Here is a 21,907-nt window from a genome sequence, read left to right on the forward strand (position 1 = left end):
TGTTGCATAGCCAAACCTACAATGTCATCATCAACTGTGATCCACGGCCTGAAGGAGTGAAGGTGGCCTTTGCACCTGCCCCATCCCTAGGCCACAATAACTAGCACAGCTGCCACGGCCAACTCCACCTAATTGCCATATCACCACCACCACCACCATTTCTCTCAACCTCTCTCTACTCCAAAAATTGGCCAAGAGTCCCGTGAAACCAAAGGTGATGCAATTAAAAAAAAATTGAGGAAGTATTAAAAACTCGCCAAAAATGCTACTCAAATATAATGGTTACCAAAAAAGAAATTCCAAGAGAGTGAGGAATAGCTTAGTGGTAAAATTTTCTTACGTATTTCAAGAGAGGCCTTCAACTTATTTTTACTTATTTCAAAAAAAAAAAAAAGTTAAGATTAGATTATCGTTTTATGTGCAATTTTTTATTGCAAAATATCATAAAAATTTCGTAATGAAATACATATTATTACGAATGAAGATCCCACTTGATATATTTTTTCATTATGATTATCGTACGTTTAACCTCAAAGTTTGGTCAAATCAGATAAAAATATCATATCAAATGAGTTTAGATGAGTAAAAATAAAGTGAACTAAACGGGCTAGGCATTGCAACACTAGTACTCTAAAGCAGAAATGGACAGGGTATAAAATGACCCAAATTTGAGAATTGAAATCACCCAAACAAACCGAAATGCAGAGGCTTACAAAGTCCTCAACAACCACCACCACACTTCTCCGACAACTCCCCTTCTCTCTCCTCCACCACTGCCGCCATCTTTCCACTTCCTCCGGAAACAAATCCGATGAATGGAACGACGCCTGGGAAACTGCGTGGCTACCCGACGATCTCGCCGGCAAGAATACTCGCGCACCATGGGAGTCCGACGTCAACTTCGGCCTTATTCCCGACGCTGCTGACCCTGAGACGAAGGCGTTTGTCGAAGACATGAATGAGAACTGGGAGAACCGTCGCATGAACAGAGAGAAAGCTAAACAAGAGGAGGAAATGAAGGTTAAGAAGAAGGAAGAAAATGGTGGGTTATATAGTTTGGAGAATGTGCAGAAGGATTATAGGTTGAAGAAACAGAGGATTCATGCTGGGCTTTGGATGAAAGAGATTGAATTGATTGAAGAAGCTAAGTTGGGTGGTGGGTCTGCTGATGATATTGACAAGCTTCTTGATAGTTGTTCTGAGTGAGTTTTCTCTTTTCTCTACTTTTAGCTTGTGTTTTCTCTTTGATTGGAAAAATCAAGGTTTTTTGGGTTTTGGTGATCTGGGGTGTGTAGTTTGTTTATGAATTTTTATGCATACCAGGTGTTTGTTTTTATGCCTGAGAGAACGCCTGCTTGAAAGTTTAGTGGTTTACTCTTGAACTTATGAAATGGATCAATTGGGCATCAAGATTGTTTGCTGTGATGATTTGGGAACTCTTGCTTGATGCTAGTATGTGTATGTTTGATTATTGGGTGTTTTTTTGCTGCTGGGTATGTGGGATGTGTTACTCGGACTCTTCATTTCTCTCGAAGTACTCATGTTGGATCCTCGATACTTTGACATGGGAATGGACACTTCCACAGTTCTTCTTAGGCCAAAAAATCATGGACAACCTTCACAAAATAGACTGAGTAGACTCTTGGACATGTATTTATGTCAATACGAGTACTCGAGTGAGTTGAGTCCAAGCAACATAGTGTGTGAGTAAGGATGTAATTGCTCATTTTTTGCCTTTTTAGCTCCACAATTGGGTTTTTGTAGTTACACAGCTTACACCAGAATAGCTTAATTTTTGCTGAAGGTAATGGGAGTTTCACATTGAAGGCGAGTATTAAGGTCTCAGACAACAATACAGTATTATAATATGCTGCATATTAATCTTAGATTAGTTTTAAGTTAGGAGATTTTCTAGCTTATATAATTCATCATAAAGCAAATTTTTTTAAGTTTTACTATTTATAAGAGGTAAGAATTATACTTCAGTTTAGTCTTGCAATTAAAGATAGGATGTTCTATTATGTGATTCTTCTACTTATACTATATAACCTTGTACAATGCCTTTCCCCAGCATAACTAAAGGAAATTTATAGGACCTGAATGTGCTGAAATTGCTGTTGTTGTAGGATATTTGACTCTGCTAGCAATAATCTGAATGACCCAAAAGTTCCCAGTACTTCTGAGTTTAAAAACAAGCCTGATGGTTGGGAATCAACATCCAAATCTGAAGATGGCAATGTATGGGAGATGTCACAGAGAGAAGAGGACATCCTTCTGCAAGAATTTGAGCGTCGAATGGCATTTTGCAAATTTCAGGTGCGCATTTACATTTAGCATTGCATTAATTTATGATATTATTCAATAGCCAAAACTGTTCTTATAGTTTTCCTTGAGTGTATGGAGTACCATCTTTTAGGAATAGAAACTGTTGACCCCTTTGTATGTAGGCCTATAGTCATAAGGACATGTGAGTTTAGTGTATGTACTTCCTTCCTTGCAATTTTATGGGTTTATTGGTAGCATCTCTGAAAGAAACCTGACAAATTTTCTACGTATACCAGGTGTATAAGTCTCATGGTCCATACTCCAACTACTTATGACTTTATAAGTGAATTTAGGTGCAATGACTTTTATGCAGCACAATCAGTTGCATGTCTAATGCCAATGATATAAACTAGCTTTTCCACTTTGCTCATAAAATTTGATGTATGAAGGTGCTGTCAAGCCTAAAAAGGTGTGAAAGATAGTTTAAAGATGTACGTTTTTTCACTATACTGTCTCATTTTACAAGAGGCATCTCTGATTGAACAAGGTTCTGTAATAATCCATGCTTAACTTTATCGATTTAGGTCGAGGGAATTTTATTTTCTTATTGATTCAGCCCTCTCTCCAAATTTCTGTTCTTCCTACTTTGCATGATTGTATATTATGCCTTAAGATTTATGGTTCCTGTTTGTATTTATATTTGCAGATAGCAAGTTTTATAAAGACGCACATATTCAGCAGGAGAAGACCAATTGATGGGTGGAGATACATGATTGAGGTGATTGGACCTAATGCCAGAAAAGGTAAGGGAAGTGTGTCAAGGTTACCAGGCCTTGCAGATCCTGCAACTCAGCCCTTCACAGAGGATAGAGCACCAAGAACTGGTGGCCGTCTCTCCCGTAAGCCCAGGTAGTGCCCCTTCAATTTTCATGAAGTGGGAGGTTGCATTGATGACTACAGGTCTGATGTTCAAATTTAAAAGGATCATATGGATTTTTAGATTCAATTCTTGCGAGTACTAATAGGATCATGCCTTATAGCTATGAAAGCTCAGCATCTTCTTCTGTAGTGTCTGCTGGTAGTCCTGAAATTGGGCTTTGTCATTCAGTCAAATGAAATACTCAAGTGATCTTCTGTGCTGGTTGATTTCCACAATGGATGCTTTCTTGCTTTCCCTGGCTATTTTATTGGCATGAACGAAGAATTTGTACTGTTTGATCAGGTTACCTGAAGGTTCTATTTTGCTGTATTTATGTTTACTGTGTATAATCTAGACACGGAAACTGTATTAGTGTAGTGGCATTTCAAGAGCAATAAAATCATAGGTGGTTTTATTATCTTCATTTAGCAATATACTGCAATTCACAGGATAAGAATTAGCCCTGGTCTTTGAATGATGATGCTTCTGTTGATTAACCTGGCCTTAGAAAATGGGGAATGATTATGAGATCATGGAATGGGAGATCCTTTAGAAGAAAAGGTATCAATGAGACGTTTTGGTGCCAGTCAAGCACTCATTGAATGTAAATTGCACTTGGTGGTAAATCCTAAAAATGCCTAAAGTTAATAGCTTCCTTAAAGTGTTTAAGTGACGTCCAATTTGGAAGTTAAATTTAATATCTTTCCAAGTATTTTCATTTGGAGACACCTTCTAGTTTTATTACTTGACATGTGAAAAGTTTATTAATTTCTTGTATAATCTAAATATTAAAAGCATTTTGAAGTGACTTTTTCTTTCTAAATTGGACATAAACAATTGACTAGAATGCTCGAATTTACAAGACTTATTAGGCAAAAATGGTTTGATATTCTAGTAAGACTCTGTTTTCTTCACCTTATTTTTACTGATTTGAAATTATTTTGTCAAAATTAATTATTTTTACTGAAGTGAAATTAAAAAATGATCGTTTAAGGGAAATGAGACACTTTAAAAAAAACGAGGGAATAAAACCTATTTGTACTAATTCTCTATTATACTTGTTCGTTAAAGTTTTTTATTTGTAAGGTGAAGAGAACGGGACCCTAAGGGTCTGTTCACATTTACTGAATTGAACTGATTGGAGCTGAAATGAGCTGAAATGAATATTTTATGAGAGAAGAAGAGTTGAACTGAACTGATTGGAGCTGAAGTGAACAGGCTCTAAGTCTATTTTTAGAATATGACATTTTTAATTTTTTATGTATACACATTTAGGCCTTATTTGATATTTAGTTGTTAGCTAATTTATATAGTTGATTGTATTAAGTGGCACGGTTTGACTAGCTGATTGTGTAAAAGTGTTTAGTAAATACTAGTAGCTGTTTATTATTAGTTATTTCATTGCACTTAATACCTAAAAAGCTAATTATTCAATAAGCTAATTTTAAAATCTCTCATACTTATAAAGAGCTTTTCTAAAAGAGTTTTATTAGTCCAAAAAGCTCTCTTACTAAGCTACTAATATATATTATTACCAAACATCCAAATTAACTTTTTAAAATGGTCAAATTTCCAATAGTGCTCAATAAGCCAAAAGCTTTGAGAAACACTTATTTTATTTTGAGATGAAGAAAACAAGACCTCGACTAGACAAAATGACTCCGCATAAACCGCTATTCGATCAGACCCGATTTGTAACCTACCACAAATGAAACCCGCTTGATTATATGTACTCGTAATTAGAGCTGTCAATTTGGGTAAACGGGTCAGGTTTGGGTCGGGTAAGAGTGGGACGGGTCAACTCGGGTCGGGTCAATTCAGATTAATTCCATAACCTATGCAGATCGAGTTTGGGTTGGGTCATGCTTGAGTCGAGACACGTCGAGTCATACTTCTTTTCGGGTTTGGGTCGGGTTTAGGTCGGGTTAATTACAGGTCGGGTTATATTCGGGTTGGGTGAACAATAGGTCGGGTTTTCACGGGTTAGGGTAATTCTCGGGTTCGAGTCGAGTTCGGTTGAAGTCAATAATTTGCGGGTTAGAATCAGGACGGGTCATTCTCGGGTTCGAGTCGAGTTCGGTTAAAGTCAATAATTTGCGGGTTATAATCAGGTCAGGTCATTCTAAGGTTTGAGTCGGGTTCGGTTCAAGTCAATAATTTGCGGATTATAATCAGGTCGAGTCATTTTCAAGTCAGGTCATTCTCGGTTCAAGTCGGGTTTGGTTCAAGTCAATAATTTGCGGGTTGGGTCATTTCCAAGTCGGGTCATTCTCGGATTCAAGTCAGGTTATGTTCAAGTCAGTAATTTGCAAGTTACAATCAGGTCATATTCGGGTTCAACTAACTATAAATAGATAATTATCATTTTTATCAAGCTAATTATTTCCTTTGACTATAATATATATGGCAATATATTAGGGAATTCTAGTTTATAATTTAGGAAGATAATTATCTCCTTTGACCATATAACAAATATATACTATATTTAACTCTTAAATTTGAGGATGATGCTCCTTTCTTTTGCTGGCCTGGACCGACTTGGTCTCCAAGGAAAAAATGCTTTGATCAACAATAATAAGGCGGGATAAATTGCATTTAAGGTGATTTGAAATTGGGTCAGGAACAATTTGAGTTGAATTTAGGTTGGGTCAATAACAAGTCGTGTAATTTCGAGTCGGGTTAGTAAATTAAAAGATCGAGTTGAATTTTTGGGTTGGGTAAGTAATAGGTATGGTAAAATTCGGGTCGGGTCAATACAAGTCGGGTTGAATTTTGGTCAGGTCAATAACAAGTCGGGTTGATTTCGGGTGGGTTAGTAACATGTTGGGTTAAATACGGGTCGGATTGAATTAAGGTCAGGTTAGTAACAAGTCGGATTAAATTTGGATTTTGACGGGTTAAAACGGGTTTGAGTCAATTTCGGTTCAAGTCAGGTTTGGTGAAAGTTAATTAAATTGGCCGCTGTAAACCGGTAAATCGGTGCAAGTTGTAAACCGGTTAAATTGGCCGTTTAAAAGCAAAATGGATGGTTCCACAAACCCAATTAGACTCCCGGAGAATATTAGGGACCATGGTAAACATTTCAGCAATTTTTATTTCCGGCGAAAAAAAGTCAAAAAATTCCAAAATTAAAGGTTAATATCCAGGCTTTTTGAGAAATTTTGGAGGTTTCAGGGCCCGGTGTCGAAAAGTCTTGAAATTACATGGAATACATCTCGGGGTCATATAATGCCGTTTGGAATCATATATGATCATTATTTGTTGTCATAAATGTTCGTGGTAGGCTTAAATTAATGAAATCGGTGCAATTTGTAAATCGGTAAATTGGTCGTTTAAAGGAAAATTGAATGGTTCTACCTACCCAATTGGACTCCCAGAGAGTATTAGGGACCATGGTAAACATTTTGGCAATTTTTATTTTCGGGCGAAAAAAAGTCAAAAAATTTCAAAATTGAAGGCTAATATCCACGATTTTTGAGAAATTTTAGATGTTTCGGGGCCCGGTGTAGGAAAGTATTAAAATTTTAGAGGATACATCTCGGGGTCATTTAATGTCGTTTGGAACCATATATGATCATTATATGTTGTCATAAATGTTCGTAGTAGGCTTGAGTTAATGAAATCCGTGCAAGCTGTAAACCGGTAATTAAATTGATCGTTTAAAGGCAAATTGGATGGTTCCACCACCCAACTAGACTCCCGGAGGGTATTAGGGACCATGGTAAATATTACGGCAATTTTTATTTCCCGGCAAAAAAAAAACAAAAAATTCCAAAATTGAAGACAAATATCCACGCTTTTTGAGAAATTTTGGTGGTTTCGGACCTGGTGTCGAAAAGTCTTGAAATTCTACAGAATACATATCGGGGTCATATAATGTCGTTTGGAACCATATATGATCATTATTTGTTGTCATAAATGTTTGTGGTAGGCTTGAATTCATAAAATCGATGTAAGTTGTAAACTAATAAATTGGTCGTTTAAAGGCAAATTGGATGGTTCCACCCACCCAATTGGACTACCGGAGAGTATTAGGGACCATGGTAAACATTTCGGAAATTTTTATTTCCGGGAGAAAAAAAAAAGTTAAAAAATTTCAAAATTGAAGGCTAATATCCACGCTTATTGAGTAATTTTAGAGGTTTCGGGGTCCGATGTAGGAAAGTATTAAAATTTTAGGGGATACATCTCGGGGTCATATAATGCCGTTTGGAACCATATATGATCATTATATGTTGTCATAAATGTTCGTAGTAGGCTTGAGTTAAAGAAATCCGTGCAAGCTGTAAACCGGTAATTAAATTGGTCGTTTAAAGGCAAATTGGATGCTTCCACCAACCAATATGGACTAACGGAGGGTATTATGGACCATGGTAAACATTTCGGCAATTTTTATTTCCGAGCGAAAAAAAAAACCAAAAATTCCAAAATTGAAGACTAATATCCACGCTTTTTGAGAAATTTTGGTGGTATCGGGGTCCGGTGTCGAAAAGTCTTGAAAGACTACGGAATACATCTCGGGGTCATATAATGTCGTTTGGAACCATATATGATCATTATTTGTTGTCATAAGTGTTCGAGGTAGGCTTGAATTCATGAAATCGGTGTAAGTTGTAAACCGATAAATTGGTCGTCTAAAGGCGAATTGGATGGTTCCACTACCCAATTGGACTCCCGTAGAGTATTAGGGACCATAATAAAATTTTCGATAATTTTTATTTCAGGACTAAAAAAAGTCAAAAATTTTCAAAATTGAAGGCTAATATCCACGCTTTTTGAGAAATTTTGGAAGTTTCGGGGCCCGGTGTATAGGAAAGTATTAACATTTTAGGGGATACATCTTGGGGTCATATAATGTCGTTTGCAACCATATATGATCATTATATGTTGTCATAAATGTTCGTAGTAGGCTTGAGTTAATGAAATCCGTACAAGATGTTAACCGGTAATTAAATTGGCCGTTTAAAGGCAAATTGGATGGTTCCACCAACCTAACTGGACTCACGGAGGGTATTAGGGACCATGGTAAACATTTCGGCAATTTTTATTTTCAGGCGAAAAAAAAACCAAAAAATTCCAAAATTGAAGATTAATATCAACGCTTTTTGAGAAATTTTGGTGGTTTCTGAGCTCGGTGTCGAAAAGTCTTGAAATTCTACAGAATACATCTCGGATAATGTTGTTTGGAACCATATATGATAGTTATTTGTTGTCATAAATGTTCATGGTAGGGTTGAATTCATGAAATCCTTGCAAGCTGTAATATAAACTGGTAATTAAATTGGTCGTTTAAAGGCAAATTGGATGGTTCTACTTACCCAATTGGAATCCCAGAGAGTATTAGGGACCATAGTAAACATTTTGGTAATTTTTATTTCCGGGCGAAAAAAAGTTAAAAAATTTCAAAATTGAAGGCTAATATCCACGCTTTTTGAGAAATTTTGGAAGTTTCGGGGCCCGGTGTATAGGAAAGTATAAAAATTTAGGGGATACATCTCGGGGTCATATAATGTCGTTTGCAACCATATATGATCATTATATGTTGTCATAAATGTTCGTAGTAGGCTTGAGTTAATGAAATCCGTACAAGCTGTTAACCGGTAATTAAATTGGTCGTTTAAAGGAAAATTGGATGGTTCCACCAACCCAACTAGACTCACGGAGGGTATTAGGGACCATGGTAAACATTTCGGCAATTTTTATTTTCAGTCGAAAAAAAAACCAAAAAAAATTCCAAAATTGAAGATTAATATCAACGCTTTTTGAGAAATTTTGGTGGTTTCTGGGCTCGGTGTCGAAAAGTCTTGAAATTCTACGGAATACATCTCGGATTATGTTGTTTGGAACCATATATGATAGTTATTTGTTGTCATAAATGTTCGTGGTAGGCTTGAATTCATGAAATCCTTGCAAGCTGTAAACCGGTAATTAAATTGGTCGTTTAGAGGCAAATTGGATAGTTCCACCAACCCAAATGGACTCACGGAGGGTATTATGTACCATGGTAAACATTTCGGCAATTTTTATTTCCGGGCGAAAAAAAAAACAAAAAATTCCAAAATTTAAAACTAATATCCACGCTTTTTGAGAAATTTTGGTGGTTTCGGGGCCCGGTGTCGAAAAGTCTTGAAAGACTACGGAATACATTTCGGGGTCATATAATGTCGTTTGGAACCATATATGATCATTATTTGTTATCATAAGTGTTCTGGTAGGTGATATGTCCATTTAATATAGTGTTTTACCCCCGTCCCTTGGTCGTTATTAGTAGTGTTTTTGGCTCTTTTGTGGCCACTTTTATTACTAATTTGTGTGTTCTAGTGTTTTCGTAGTTTTAGTTGTATTTTACAGGAAATTGCACTCTTGGAGCATTTTCCCGGGCTTTATAGATCAACTACGGAAGCTAGAAGGACACGACCACTTTTGGAGCCCAGGATCGGTGAGAGCCGGTGATTAAGGGCTCGGTAATTGGGATCCCGACGCATTTGGACCAAGTATTCAAGACCCGAGGAGGAAATCCGGATTGGGCCGAGAAATCAAGCCCAATCGAAGTCCAAGCACAAGGAGAAGCAACCGCCCGATCGGGCAACCTCTAGCACGATCGGGTGCGGCAAGACCATTGTGTTGTGCGTGCTAAGGCGCGCCCGATCGTGCGAGCATCTAGCACGATCGGGCGGCCCTTCGCCCGATCGGGCGCGCGTTTTTAGAAGACATGATTAAGTTTAGTTTTAATTCTTGTTTTAGAAAACGTTTAAGTACGATTTTGTACGGAATTTTTAGATTACCTTCTTTCTTAGACTTTCTCTCTCTACTTAGTATTTTTCTCTCTCTTAAATTCTCTCTCAACTTTTGTTCTTAATTCTTCCTTTAATTCCAGATTTCTTTTTGGTAACAATTTCTTCCCTTTTAATTTCAGTTATTTTATTTGCTTTCTTGATTATGCTTTTATTTATTTATTTGATTAGTTTAGTCATGATGATTTGTGAGTATTTTAATTTCTAGGGTTTATGGGGATCTAATAAATGATATGAAGGGGTAATTTTGTGATTGTTAATTATCAATGCTTGGTTAATTTCCTATTGATTGTTTTAATGCTATGCAATTAGGTTTGGCCAAATTTAATTGTATGAGTTTAGCAATATTAATTCGAGATTCGACATATGAGAATTGATATTTAGGCTTAGTTTCAATAGGCGGATTAGTTTATAAATGGTTAAGTCGAGATTCGACATATGAGATTTAATACCGGTAAATTAACTCTGTGATTATAATACGTAGCGAAAGCCCTTTATAATCTAATTAATCAATGCTTGATGATTGCTTATTATGAATTGCCCTGGAGTATTGTTTATTAGTGAACCTATGCCCTAGGCCTTTAATATTTGATTTTCTCCCTACTTTATTCCTTTCGACTCTATTCTCCGTAGTTTAGTCTTTATTCACAAAAATATTGGTTACTTAGATAATTTAGACTATAATAATTAATTAGGAGTAAAAAGACTTGTTTCCCTGTGGAGTTCGACCCTACTTCCCTATCTACTTTAGTTAGAGGACTTAGGTAATTATTTTTTATTAGGGGATACGACTTTACCCTGTCAAAATTTGGCGCCGTTGCCGGGGAGACGGTTTTATTTTTGTTTTCTGATTCTATTTTTGTAGTCTAGATTATCCCCTTTTTGCCTCAGAGAACGTTAGTTCTTTGAGGCAATTCTCATATTTGCTTCTAGTTTTTGTTTATGCCCAGGTGTTCCAGATCAGGTTACATCCCATTCGATCCTGAGATCGAACGTTCCTTCCATAGACAAAAAAATCGCTACAAGCAAATCCTGGCGGATTCTGGTGATAATAACAATAATCACCGTGATCCTCCCTCTGATTCTAGTGACACAGATATTCCTTCAGATTCAGAATCAGAGATGACGGCCTAGAAGAAACTCAGTGACTACTCGCAACCGAAGCTCACAGATTTCCCGCACCTTACTCCCACTCCGGCTCTAGATGGAGTTCAATTTGAGATCAAGCCCCAATTTATCACTATGATAGAGAGGAAGCAGTTCAGCGGAGCTAAGGGTGAAGATCCTAATCTTTACATCGCAGATTTCTGCCAATATTGTAACACCATTAGACAAGCCGGGGTCAGGCAAGACCAAATCAGGGACATTCTTTTTCCTTTTTCATTATGTGGCAAAGCTAAATTATGGTTTAATGGTTTGAATAGAACTGCACTTGGTATTACTGACTGGGAAACTCTTGCTTTGAATTTCTATAATAAATACTATCCTGCAGAGAGAACAGCGGTGCTAAGGAGTGCTATTCAGAACTTCGCTCAAGAATCCGACGAAACGTTATATGAGGCTTGGGATAGGTTCAAGGATCTACAGAGAGAGTGCCCCCACCACAATCTAGCACAATGGCAATTGATCCAAGCATTCTATAATGGACTTGGAAATTCTTCTAGATCAGTGTTAGATTCGGCAGCTAGTGGGAGGTTTATGAATTTAAATGTGGATGATGCAAGACAGGTTATCGAAGACATGGCAATACACAATTCCCAATATGGGAATCCGAGAGGGTTTGCAAATAAAGGAAAACATAGTGTCGATTCCGTATCCTTTTTGCAAGCTCAGATCAATTAACATCTATTTGTCAAAAATTAGATAATCTTACTGCTGCTCCTAACTCTGTAGCTAATGTTTCTGCTGTTGCTAACCATGAAGCTTTTTGTGAAAATTGTGGAATTGTAGGTCATTGGGAGCAAACCTATAGGAGCTCTATGGAACAAGTTAATGCCTTTCAAACCTATGCAATTAGGTTTGGCCAGATTTAATTGTATGAGTTTAGCAATATTAATTCGAGATTCGACAGATGAGAATTGATATTTAGGATTAGTTTCAATAGGCGGATTAGTTTATAAATGGTTAAGTTGAGATTCGACATATGAGATTTAATACCGGTAAATTAACTCTGTGATTATAATACGTAGCGAAAGCCCTTTATAATCTGATTAATCAATGCTTGATGATTGCTTATTATGAATTGCCCTGGAGTATTGTTTATTAGTGAACCTATGCCCTAGGCCTTTAATATTTGATTTTCTCCCTACTTTATTCCTTTCGACTCTATTCTCCGTAGTTTAGTCTTTATTCACAAAAATATTGGTTACTTAGATAATTTAGACTATAATAATTAATTAGAAGTAAAAAGACCTGTTTCCCTGTGGAGTTCGACCCTACTTCCCTATCTACTTTAGTTAGAGGACTTAGCTAATTATTTTTTATTAGCGGATACGACTTTACCCTGTCAGTAGGCTTGAATTCATGAAATCGGTGTAAGTTGTAAACCGGTAAATTGGTCGTTTAAAGGCAAATTGGATGGTTCCACCCACCCAATTGGACTCCCGTAGAGTATTCGGGACCATAGTAAACATTTCGGTAATTTTTATTTCAGGACTAAAAAAAGTCAAAAAATTTCAAAATTAAAGGCTAATATCCACGCTTTTTGAGAAATTTTGGAAGTTTCGGGGCCCGGTGTAGGAAATTATTAAAATTTTAGGGGATACATCTCAGGGTCATATAATGTCGTTTGGAACCATATAAGATCATTATATGTTGTCATAAATGTTCGTAGTAGGCTTGAGTTAATGAAATCCGTGCAAGCTGCTAACCGGTAATTAAATTGGTCGTTTAAAGATAAATTGGATGGTTCCACCAACCCAACTAGACTCACAAAGGGTATTAGGGACCATGGTAAACATTTCGACAATTTTTATTTTCAGGCGAAAAAAAAAAACCAAAAAATTCAAAAATTAAAGATTAATATCCACGCTTTTTGAGAAATTTTGGTGGTTTTTGGGCTCGGTGTCGAAAAGTCTTGAAATTCTACGGAATACATCTCGGATAGTGTTGTTTGGAACCATATATGATAGTTATTTGTTGTCATAAGTGTTCGTGGTAGGCTTGAATTCATGAAATCCTTGCAAGCTGTAAACTGATAATTAAATTGGTCGTTTAAAGGCAAATTGGATGGTTCCACTAACCCAATTGGACTCACGGAGGGTATTTGGGACCATGGTAAACATTTCGGCAATTTTTATTTCCGGGTGATAAAAAAACCAAAAAATTCCAAAAATGAAGACTAATATCCACGCTTTTTGAGAAATTTTGGTGGTTTCAGGGCCCGGTGTCGAAAAGTCTTGAAAGACTACGGAATACGTCTCGGGGTCATATAATATAATGTCGTTTGGAACCATATATGATCACATTTGTTGTCATAAGTGTTCGTGGTAGACTTGAATTCATGAAATAATCGGTGTAAGTTGTAAACCGGTAAATTGGTCGTTTAAAGGCAAATTGGATGGTTCCACCCACCCAATTGGACTCCCGTAGAGTATTAGGGACCATGGTAAACATTTCGTTAATTTTTATTTCAGGACGAAAAAAAGTCAAAAAATTTCAAAATTGAAGGCTAATATCCACGCTTTTTGAGAAATTTTGGAGGTTTCGAGGCCCGGTATAGGAAAGTTTTAAAATTTTTGGGGATACATTTCGGGGTCATATAATGTCGTTTGGAACCATATGTGATCATTATATGTTGTCATAAATGTTCGTCGTAGGCTTGAGTTAATGAAATCCGTGCAAGCTGTTAACCGGTAATTAAATTGGCCGTTTAAAGGCAAATTGGAAGGTTCCATCACCAGCCCAACTGGACTCACGGAGGGGTATTAGGGACCATGGTAAACATTACGGTAATTTTTATTTTCGGGCGAAAAAAGAAATTAAAAAAGACCAAAATTGAAGATTAATATCCACGCTTTTTAAGAAATTTTGGTGGTTTCAGGGCTCGGTGTTGAAAAGTCTTGAAATTTTACGGAATACATCTCGGGTTCATATAATGTCGTTTGGAACCATATATGATCATTATTTATTGTAATAAATGTTCGTGGTAGGCTTGAATTTATGAAATCGGTGTAAGTTGTAAACCGGTAAATTGGTCGTTTAAAGGCAAATTGGGTGTTTCCACCCACCCAACTGGACTCCCGGAGAATATTAGGGGCCATGGTAAACATTTCGTCAAATTTTATTTCCATGCGAAAAAAGTAAAAATTTCAAAATTGAAGGCTAATATCCACGCTTTTTGAGAAATTTTAGATGTTTCGGAGCCCGGTGTAGGAAAGTATTAAAATTTTAGGGAATACATCTCGGGGTCATATAATGCCGTTTGGAACCATATATGATCATTATATGTTGTCATAAATGTTCGTAGTAGGCTTGAGTTAATGAAATTCGTGCAAGCTATAAACCGGTAATTAAATTGGCCGTTTAAAGGCAAATTGGATGGTTCCACCAACCCAATTGGACTCACGGAGGGTATTTGGGACCATGGTAAACATTTCGGCAATTTTTATTTCCGGGTGATAAAAAAACCAATAAATTCCAAAAATGAAGACTAATATCCACGCTTTTTGAGAAATTTTGGTAGTGTCGGGGCCCGGTGTCGAAAAGTCTTGAAAGACTACGGAATACGTCTCGGGGTCATATAATATAATGTCGTTTGGAACCATATATGATCATAATTTGTTGTAATAAGTGTTCGTGGTAGGCTTGAATTCATGAAATCGGTGTAAGTTGTAAACCGGTAAATTGGTCGTTTAAAGGCAAATTGGATGGTTCCACCCACCCAATTGGACTCCCGTAGAGTATTAGGGACCATGGTAAACATTTCGGTAATTTTAATTCCAGGACGAAAAAAAGTCAAAAAATTTCAAAATTGAAGGCTAATATCCACGCATTTTGAGAAATTTTGGAGGTTTCGGGGCCCGGTTTAGGAAAGTATTAAAATTTTATTGGATACATCTCGGGGTCATATAATGTCGTTTGGAACCATATGTGATCATTATATGTTGTCATAAATGTTCGTCGTAGGCTTGAGTTAATGAAATTCGTGCAAGCTGTTAACCAGTAATTAAATTGGTCGTTTAAAGGCAAATTAGAAGGTTCCATCACCAGCCCAACTGGACTCACGGAGGGTATTATGGACCATGGTAAACATTTCGGCAATTTTAATTTCGGGGCTAAAAAAAAAACCAAAAATTCCAAAATTGAAGACTAATATCCATGCTTTTTGAGAAATTTTGGTGGTTTCGGGGTCTGGTGTCGAAAAGTCTTGAAAGACTACGGAATACATCTCGGGGTCATATAATGTCGTTTGGAACCATATATGATCATTATTTGTTGTCATAAGTGTTCGTGGTAGGCTTGAATTCATTAAATCGGTGTAAGTTGTAAATCGGTAAATTGGTCGTCTAAAGGCAAATTGGATGGTTCCACCCACCCAATTGAACTCCCGTAGAGTATTAGGGACCATAGTAAACATTTCGGTAATTTTTATTTCAGGACTAAAAAAAGTCAAAAATTTTCAAAATTGAAGGCTAATATCCACGCTTTTTGAGAAATTTTGGAAGTTTCGGGGCCCGGTGTAGGAAAGTATTAAAATTTTAGGGGATACATCTCGGGGTCATATAATGCCGTTTGGAACCATATATGATCATTATATGTTGTCATAAATGTTCGTAGTAGGCTTGAGTTAAAGAAATTCATGCAAGCTATAAACCAGTAATTAAATTGGTCGTTTAAAGGCAAATTGGATGGTTCCACCAATCCAACTGGACTCCCGGAGGGTATTAAGGACTATGGTAAACATTTCGGCAATTTTTATTTCCGGGCGAAAAAAAAACCAAAAAATTCCAAGACTAATATCCGCGTTTTTTAAGAAATTTTGGTGGTTTCGGGGCCCGGTGTCGAAAAGTGTTGAAATTCTACGGAATACATCTCGGGGTCATATAATAATGTCGTTTGGAACCATATATGATCATTATTTGTTGTCATAAATGTTCGTGGATAGGCTAGAATTCATGAAATTGGTGTAAGTTGTAAACCGGTGAATTGGTCGTTTAACCACCCAATTGGACTCCCTGAGGGTATTTGGGACCATGGTAAAACTTTCGGCGATTTTTATATCCGGGTGAAATAAAGTCAAAAAATTCCAAAATTGAAGGCTACTGTCCACGCTTAATGAGAAATTTTGAATGTTTCGGGACCCGGTGTCGAAAAACATTGAGATTTTAGGGGATACCATCTCGGGGTCATATAATGCTGTTTGGATCCATATATGATCATTATATGTAATCATAAATGTTCGTGATAAACTTGAGTTAATGAAATCGTTGCAAGTTGTAAACTGGTAAATTGATCGTAAAGGCAAATTGGATAGTTCCACCCAGCCCATTGGACTCCCAAAGGGTATTAGGGACCATGGTAAATATTTCGACAATTTTAATTTCCGGGTGAAAAAAAGTCAAAAAATTCCAAAATTGAGGTTATCATCCTCGCTTTTTGAGAAATTTTGGAGGTTTTGGGTAGAGCTGTCAATTCGGGTTACCGGGTCGAGTTTGGTTGCTAAGAGTGGATTGGGTCAACTCGGGTTGGGTCAATTCGGATTAAGTCCATAACCTATGCGGTTAGGGTTTGGGTTAGGTTATGCTTGATTCGGGTCACATCGGGTCATACTTCTTATCGGGTTTGGGTCGGGTTTAGGTCGGGTTAATAACAGGTCGGGTTATATTCGGGTCGGGTGAACAATAGGTCAAGTTTATTTCGGGTTTTTACGGGTTAGGGTAATTCTCGAATTCGAGTCGGGTTCGGTTCAAGTCAATAATTTGCGGGTTAGAATCAGGTCGGGTCATTCTCAGGTTTGAGTCGGGTTTGGTTCAAGTTAATAATTTGCGGGTTATAATCACGTTGGGTCATTTTCAAGTTGGGTCATTCTCGGGTTCAAGTCGGGTTCGGTCAAGTCAATAATTTGCGGGTTTTAATCAGGTTGGGTCATTTCCAGGTCGGGTCATTCTCGGATTCAAGTCGGGTTATGTTCAAGTCAATAAGCTGAAGGTTACAATCACGTCGGGTCATTTGCAAGTCAGGTCATATTCGGGTTCAACTAAATATAAATAGATAATTATCATTTTTATCAAGCTAATTATTTCCTTTGACTATAATATACATGGAAATATATTAAGAAACTATAGTCTATAATTTAGGAAGATAATTTTCTCCTTTGACCATACAACACCCCTTTGACCATACAACAAATATATACTATATTTAACTCTTAAATTTGAGGATGATGCTACTTTCTTTTGCTGGCCTGGACCGACTTGGTCTCCCTAGACAAAATGCTTTGATCAACAATACTAAGGTGGTCTAAATTGCATTTAAGGTTATTTGAAATCGAGTCAAGAACAATTTGGGTTGAATTTAGGTCGGGTTATTAACAAGTCGTGTTGATTTCGAGTCGGGTTAGTAACAGATCAGGTTGAATTTTTGGGTCGGGTTAGTAATAGGTCTGGTAAAATTCGGGTCGGGTCAATGACAAGTCGGGTTGAATTTGGGTCGGGTCAATAACAAGTCGGGTTGATTTCAGGTCGGGCTTGTAAAGGTTGGGTTAAATTCGGGTCAGGTTATGAACGGGGCGGATTGAATTCAGGTCAGGTTAGTAACAAGTCGGGTTAAATTTTTGACGGGTTTGGGTCAATTTCGGTTCAAGTTGGGTTCGATTCAGGTTAATAATTTACGGGTTAAATTCGATCTGGGATTCAATGTCTCGATGCCGAAGTCACTGGTCAATGAGTAGGCAAAATCCTCTGGGGAAGGTTGTTTACTTACTTAGTGCTTGAAAGAGTAAAAGAAGACTAACTTGAGGATGTCACGTGGAAGCTTTCCAAAATCCATTTAACCGGAGACGGGATCTACGTCACCTTCCTTTAGTAAACTAACCTCGTCGCATGAGTGCAGGTTCGGTGATTCATGCCATGTCGGATGAGCAAGATATGCGGGTCGGGTCATCTTCAGGTCAGTTCATGTTCGGTTCGGGTCTCACATACTCGAGTCAATTCGGATCTAGGGTTGGTTTCAGGTCTGGTTTGGGTCATCATTTTTTCGAATTCAGATGGGTCGGTTAATAATCGGGTTTAAGTAGGTATTTTGGGTCGGGTCAACTTTTGACACCTCTACTCGTAATTGGTAACAATGTTGATTTCATAGGTTTGGGCTGACCCTAAAAGTCGAAGAAGGATATCACATATTCACAAAACAAGAACAACCCCTAAAAATCCAACAACAGCCCATCATAAACCATTAAACCCTTCTCTCCTTCTCACTTCCGCCGCAGCTTCAGCGCAAACCCAACACCTCGCCGTCGGTGAGCTACCATGGTGCACGTCGTCTACTATCGCAACTGTAATTTCTCCTCCATTTTCCTTTTTTCCGATCTTTGTTTTTTGTTTTTATTTTTTTTCCCATTTTGTTTGAATTACTTTCATTTTTATCTGTGTATTGTCTCCGTTTTACTCTAGAAATCATCTGGGGTTTTTAGATTAATTGATGAAAAACCCTTTTAGAGTTCGTGATTTTGTAATTTTAATCGATTCTTTTTGCTGAAGTTAGCGCATTTTGCTTGATATGAACATGTAGGGTTTATCAATGTTAGTTAGGGTGATGGTTTGTCTATGTATACGAAATGTTGCAATTTGGTAGCTTTGAATTATTGTTAGGTTAAAAAATTAGTGGGGTTTGTTAAATTTTAAATCTTTGTAAATAGTTTGAGATTTTTTGGGCAAAATTAGTACATGATTGAATTTGTAGTGATGGTTTTGTGAACTGGGGTGATATGTAGATGGAAAAACATTTAAGAAGCCTCGTCGTCCTTATGAGAAGGAACGATTGGATGCTGAATTGAAGCTTGTAGGAGAGTATGGGCTTCGAAACAAGAGGGAGCTCTGGAGGGTTCAATATGTTTTGAGCCGTATCCGTAATGCCGCAAGGCATCTTCTTACCCTAGATGAGAAGAACCCTCGTCGTATCTTTGAGGGAGAAGCTCTTCTGAGGAGGATGAATAGGTACGGGCTTTTGGATGAAGGACAGAACAAGCTCGATTACGTGTTGGCTCTGACCGTTGAGAACTTCTTGGAGAGGCGTCTTCAGACCCTTGTCTTCAAGTCTGGTATGGCCAAGTCTATTCACCATGCTAGGGTGCTCATCAGGCAAAGGCATATTAGGTATTTTATTAAACCCTTCTTTACATTTTTATTGCAATTGAGGTTTGCCTGCTGCATTGCGATACTTGATGTTTTGAATATTTGATATTCTGAAGATGTTAAGTGTGCATTTCTCTGTGTTTTCATTTAGTAATATGAGATGCTCATTATTGCTATGTATTGCTCATATACAAGTTTCATGAGTAATGATTTTGTCACAGGAATGAGAATGGTGAGCCTTCTGTTGATGTAGTAGTGTTGGAAACATATGATATTGCTTAAACAAGTCTATGGTTTTGTAGAGTTACATGATTTTATCCATTCATCTTGAGATTCATGGCATCTGATTGAGTTAGTTAATGGTGATGTAATTTTGATCCTTTTCAAGTTGTATGAAGATGTTATCACTGTCTAAAGTGGTCTGTATTGATCGAATGAGCTTTTAGCCTTTTGGCTGGATGTGGTGAATCTGTTAACTTCCATGGGGAGTAATGTGGCCAAATGGCTGATGTTATGCTTGTCAAATATATTAATTGTGAAAAGGAACTGGTTCTAAGAAGGAGAAATGATATAAAAAAAAAAAAAACCATGATTTTAATTTTATGCGATTACAATGTTGATTGCGTGCACTAATGGTTGTGCACTGGGATTGATGAGCCAGCTGTGCTGCCATAATTTGCTGTTGAGGATTTGTGTTTTATATTGTGGGTTTTCTTTTCAGTTTTGTGATTGAGAAATCAGAATTGAGGTCTTCTTTTATAATTGGTTCAATAAATATCCTAGATTTTGCTATTTCACTTTCAAATATCCTGAATTTCTCTCTTGGATTAGTTATAAACACATCAAACCTTTCTGGTTACCCATTTGTAATCTTGAGTTTTTATCGTGCAATTTTGTTTATTTTAATCATATTGGCTACATACTTTCTCAACATAGCTGGCTATGTCTCAATTCTATTGTACTGGATTTCCATCACAAGGACTTCTTTTCATTATCAAATGGTTTTTACATAGTATTTTTTCCTTTCTGAATTCGGTGTTTTCTGTACCTGTTCTTGTGTGAAACAGTCTACTTCTAGGAGGTCAAACAAGTTGTCTGTTTTGAACTATCTTTGCCTGAGCTTCTCAGCTCTCTGTGAGCCAGGCCTCTAAGAGCCTTTAATGTGGGTCTTAACCATGCATGTTGATGCCTCATTTGTTTTCAAGACGTTATCAATAGAGGCTTCAGATTGTACATAGCTCTCATGCAGTTAGTTTTTCACCTTGATTGATAGAAGGTAAGGAAGGGAAGGGAAGGGAAGGGAAGGGATGGAGTATCTTTTCATTTGGATAACAAATGAGGAAGGGAAGTGGAGGGGAGAGAAATGAAGGGATTACATTGTAAGAAATTGCTCGCCAATAATGGAGAGATTTGGAAGGAAACCTTATCATTCTCCCTCTCCCTCTCCCCTCCCCTCCCCTCCCCTTCTTTTCCTTTCCCTTTTTTTTATCCAAAAACACTCTGAATGTCATATATAGTCTGTCATTTGAGAAATGTGATAGTCTTTTACTTGATAAAGCTATCTGATCTCTGCTTGTGATATTTTGATGTCAGGGTTGGGAGACAAGTGGTGAATGTTCCCTCTTTCATGGTGAGGGTCGACTCTCAGAAGCACATTGACTTTTCTCTCACTAGCCCCTTCGGAGGAGGCCGCCCAGGTAGAGTGAAGCGAAAGAACCAGAAGGCAGCAGCAAAGAAGGCAGCTGGTGGTGATGGTGACGAGGAAGATGAAGAGTGAGCTATATACCCAGACCTTGGTAGTTTGTAGGCTTAAGATCCTTTATTAGCACCTCTATTGAGTGTTGAAATATAGCACTATTTCCCCCAAGAGATCCTTCAATTTTTATGTTTCAGTTTATTGGTTTTGTTCCTTCATCATTTAGAAAGTTTTGAGTTCTTTTTGTTGTGGTTTAATTATTCAAATATGACAACATGTTCATTGTGTTCTTTTGGACCCAATTGATCGCCTTTATTAACTTATCCATAGCAATATAGCATCATGTGCTGTTTTTTTTTTTTTTTTTTTTTCCATTGACATTGCTCTTAATGCCTAGCTTATCTTTCTTCTGCCTACCGCAATGGTGCTGTTTGCCTCATCCCTTGTAAGTTGCAATGTTAAAATGGATATGTTGCGGTGCATTTTTATTTATTTATTTTTTTTAAATGGTGATGGGTATGAAGTTATGAACTGTTTCTGATGCATGCTAATGAAGACTGGATGCAAATGTAAACATCATTCTGTGGTTCTGCCATTAGGATGCAAATCTAGACTTGTGATTCTGGTTGTCTGAGCTCATAATTAGCATAAGCAAAACGGAACAGTGGAGGCATAAACCTGAATAGAGTAGAATAGTAGATAGATAACTGAGGGCCATTGGATGATTTTGTGCTTGCACTCGAATTACAGGATGTGGATGATCTTTCATTGCTTAGAGTGTACAGCCTGAGTTGAGACACCAAATCCAAGTAGATTGTTCCGCCAAGTCGTCATATTATTGGACCTTACCATCCATGTGAGGTAGGTAGCCATGTAAAAGGATGGGTACTCAGTCTTTCAGATGAACGCAGCACCGTTGGTGCTAACGCCCACACTACTC

At 37.4% G+C, this 21,907-nt stretch overlaps 2 protein-coding genes across 2 annotated transcripts; both read left to right on the plus strand.

Annotated features, from left to right (window-relative positions):
- The first annotated feature begins 669 nt into the window (after positions 1-669).
- On the plus strand, positions 670-3,602 carry LOC145626280 (protein GAMETE CELL DEFECTIVE 1, mitochondrial-like). Its single transcript, XM_081678743.1, has 3 exons — positions 670-1,202; positions 2,127-2,316; positions 2,972-3,602. Exons 1-3 carry the CDS (start codon positions 700-702, stop codon positions 3,176-3,178), a joined length of 900 nt encoding a protein of 299 aa, XP_081534869.1. The 5' UTR covers positions 670-699; the 3' UTR covers positions 3,179-3,602.
- A 14,691-nt stretch (positions 3,603-18,293) lies between these two features.
- Positions 18,294-21,329, plus strand: LOC145639598 (small ribosomal subunit protein uS4y). Its single transcript, XM_081690882.1, has 3 exons — positions 18,294-18,474; positions 18,911-19,292; positions 20,865-21,329. Exons 1-3 carry the CDS (start codon positions 18,447-18,449, stop codon positions 21,046-21,048), a joined length of 594 nt encoding a protein of 197 aa, XP_081547008.1. The 5' UTR covers positions 18,294-18,446; the 3' UTR covers positions 21,049-21,329.
- The last annotated feature ends 578 nt before the right edge of the window (positions 21,330-21,907 follow it).

This window comes from Chenopodium album, chromosome 1 (assembly GCF_948465745.1).
Source record: "Chenopodium album chromosome 1, dcCheAlbu1.1, whole genome shotgun sequence".
Taxonomy (NCBI): Eukaryota; Viridiplantae; Streptophyta; class Magnoliopsida; order Caryophyllales; family Amaranthaceae; genus Chenopodium; species Chenopodium album.

Coding starts and splice junctions, on each gene's coding strand:
- LOC145626280 (XM_081678743.1), top strand. CDS start 700: ATGCAGAGGCTTACAAAGTCCTCAACAACCACCACCACACTTCTCCGA. Junction 1,203..2,126: donor CTTCTTGATAGTTGTTCTGA/GTGAGTTTTCTC, acceptor CTGTTGTTGTAG/GATATTTGACTCTGCTAGCA. Junction 2,317..2,971: donor TGGCATTTTGCAAATTTCAG/GTGCGCATTTAC, acceptor TTATATTTGCAG/ATAGCAAGTTTTATAAAGAC.
- LOC145639598 (XM_081690882.1), top strand. CDS start 18,447: ATGGTGCACGTCGTCTACTATCGCAACT. Junction 18,475..18,910: donor CGTCGTCTACTATCGCAACT/GTAATTTCTCCT, acceptor GGTGATATGTAG/ATGGAAAAACATTTAAGAAG. Junction 19,293..20,864: donor ATCAGGCAAAGGCATATTAG/GTATTTTATTAA, acceptor TTTTGATGTCAG/GGTTGGGAGACAAGTGGTGA.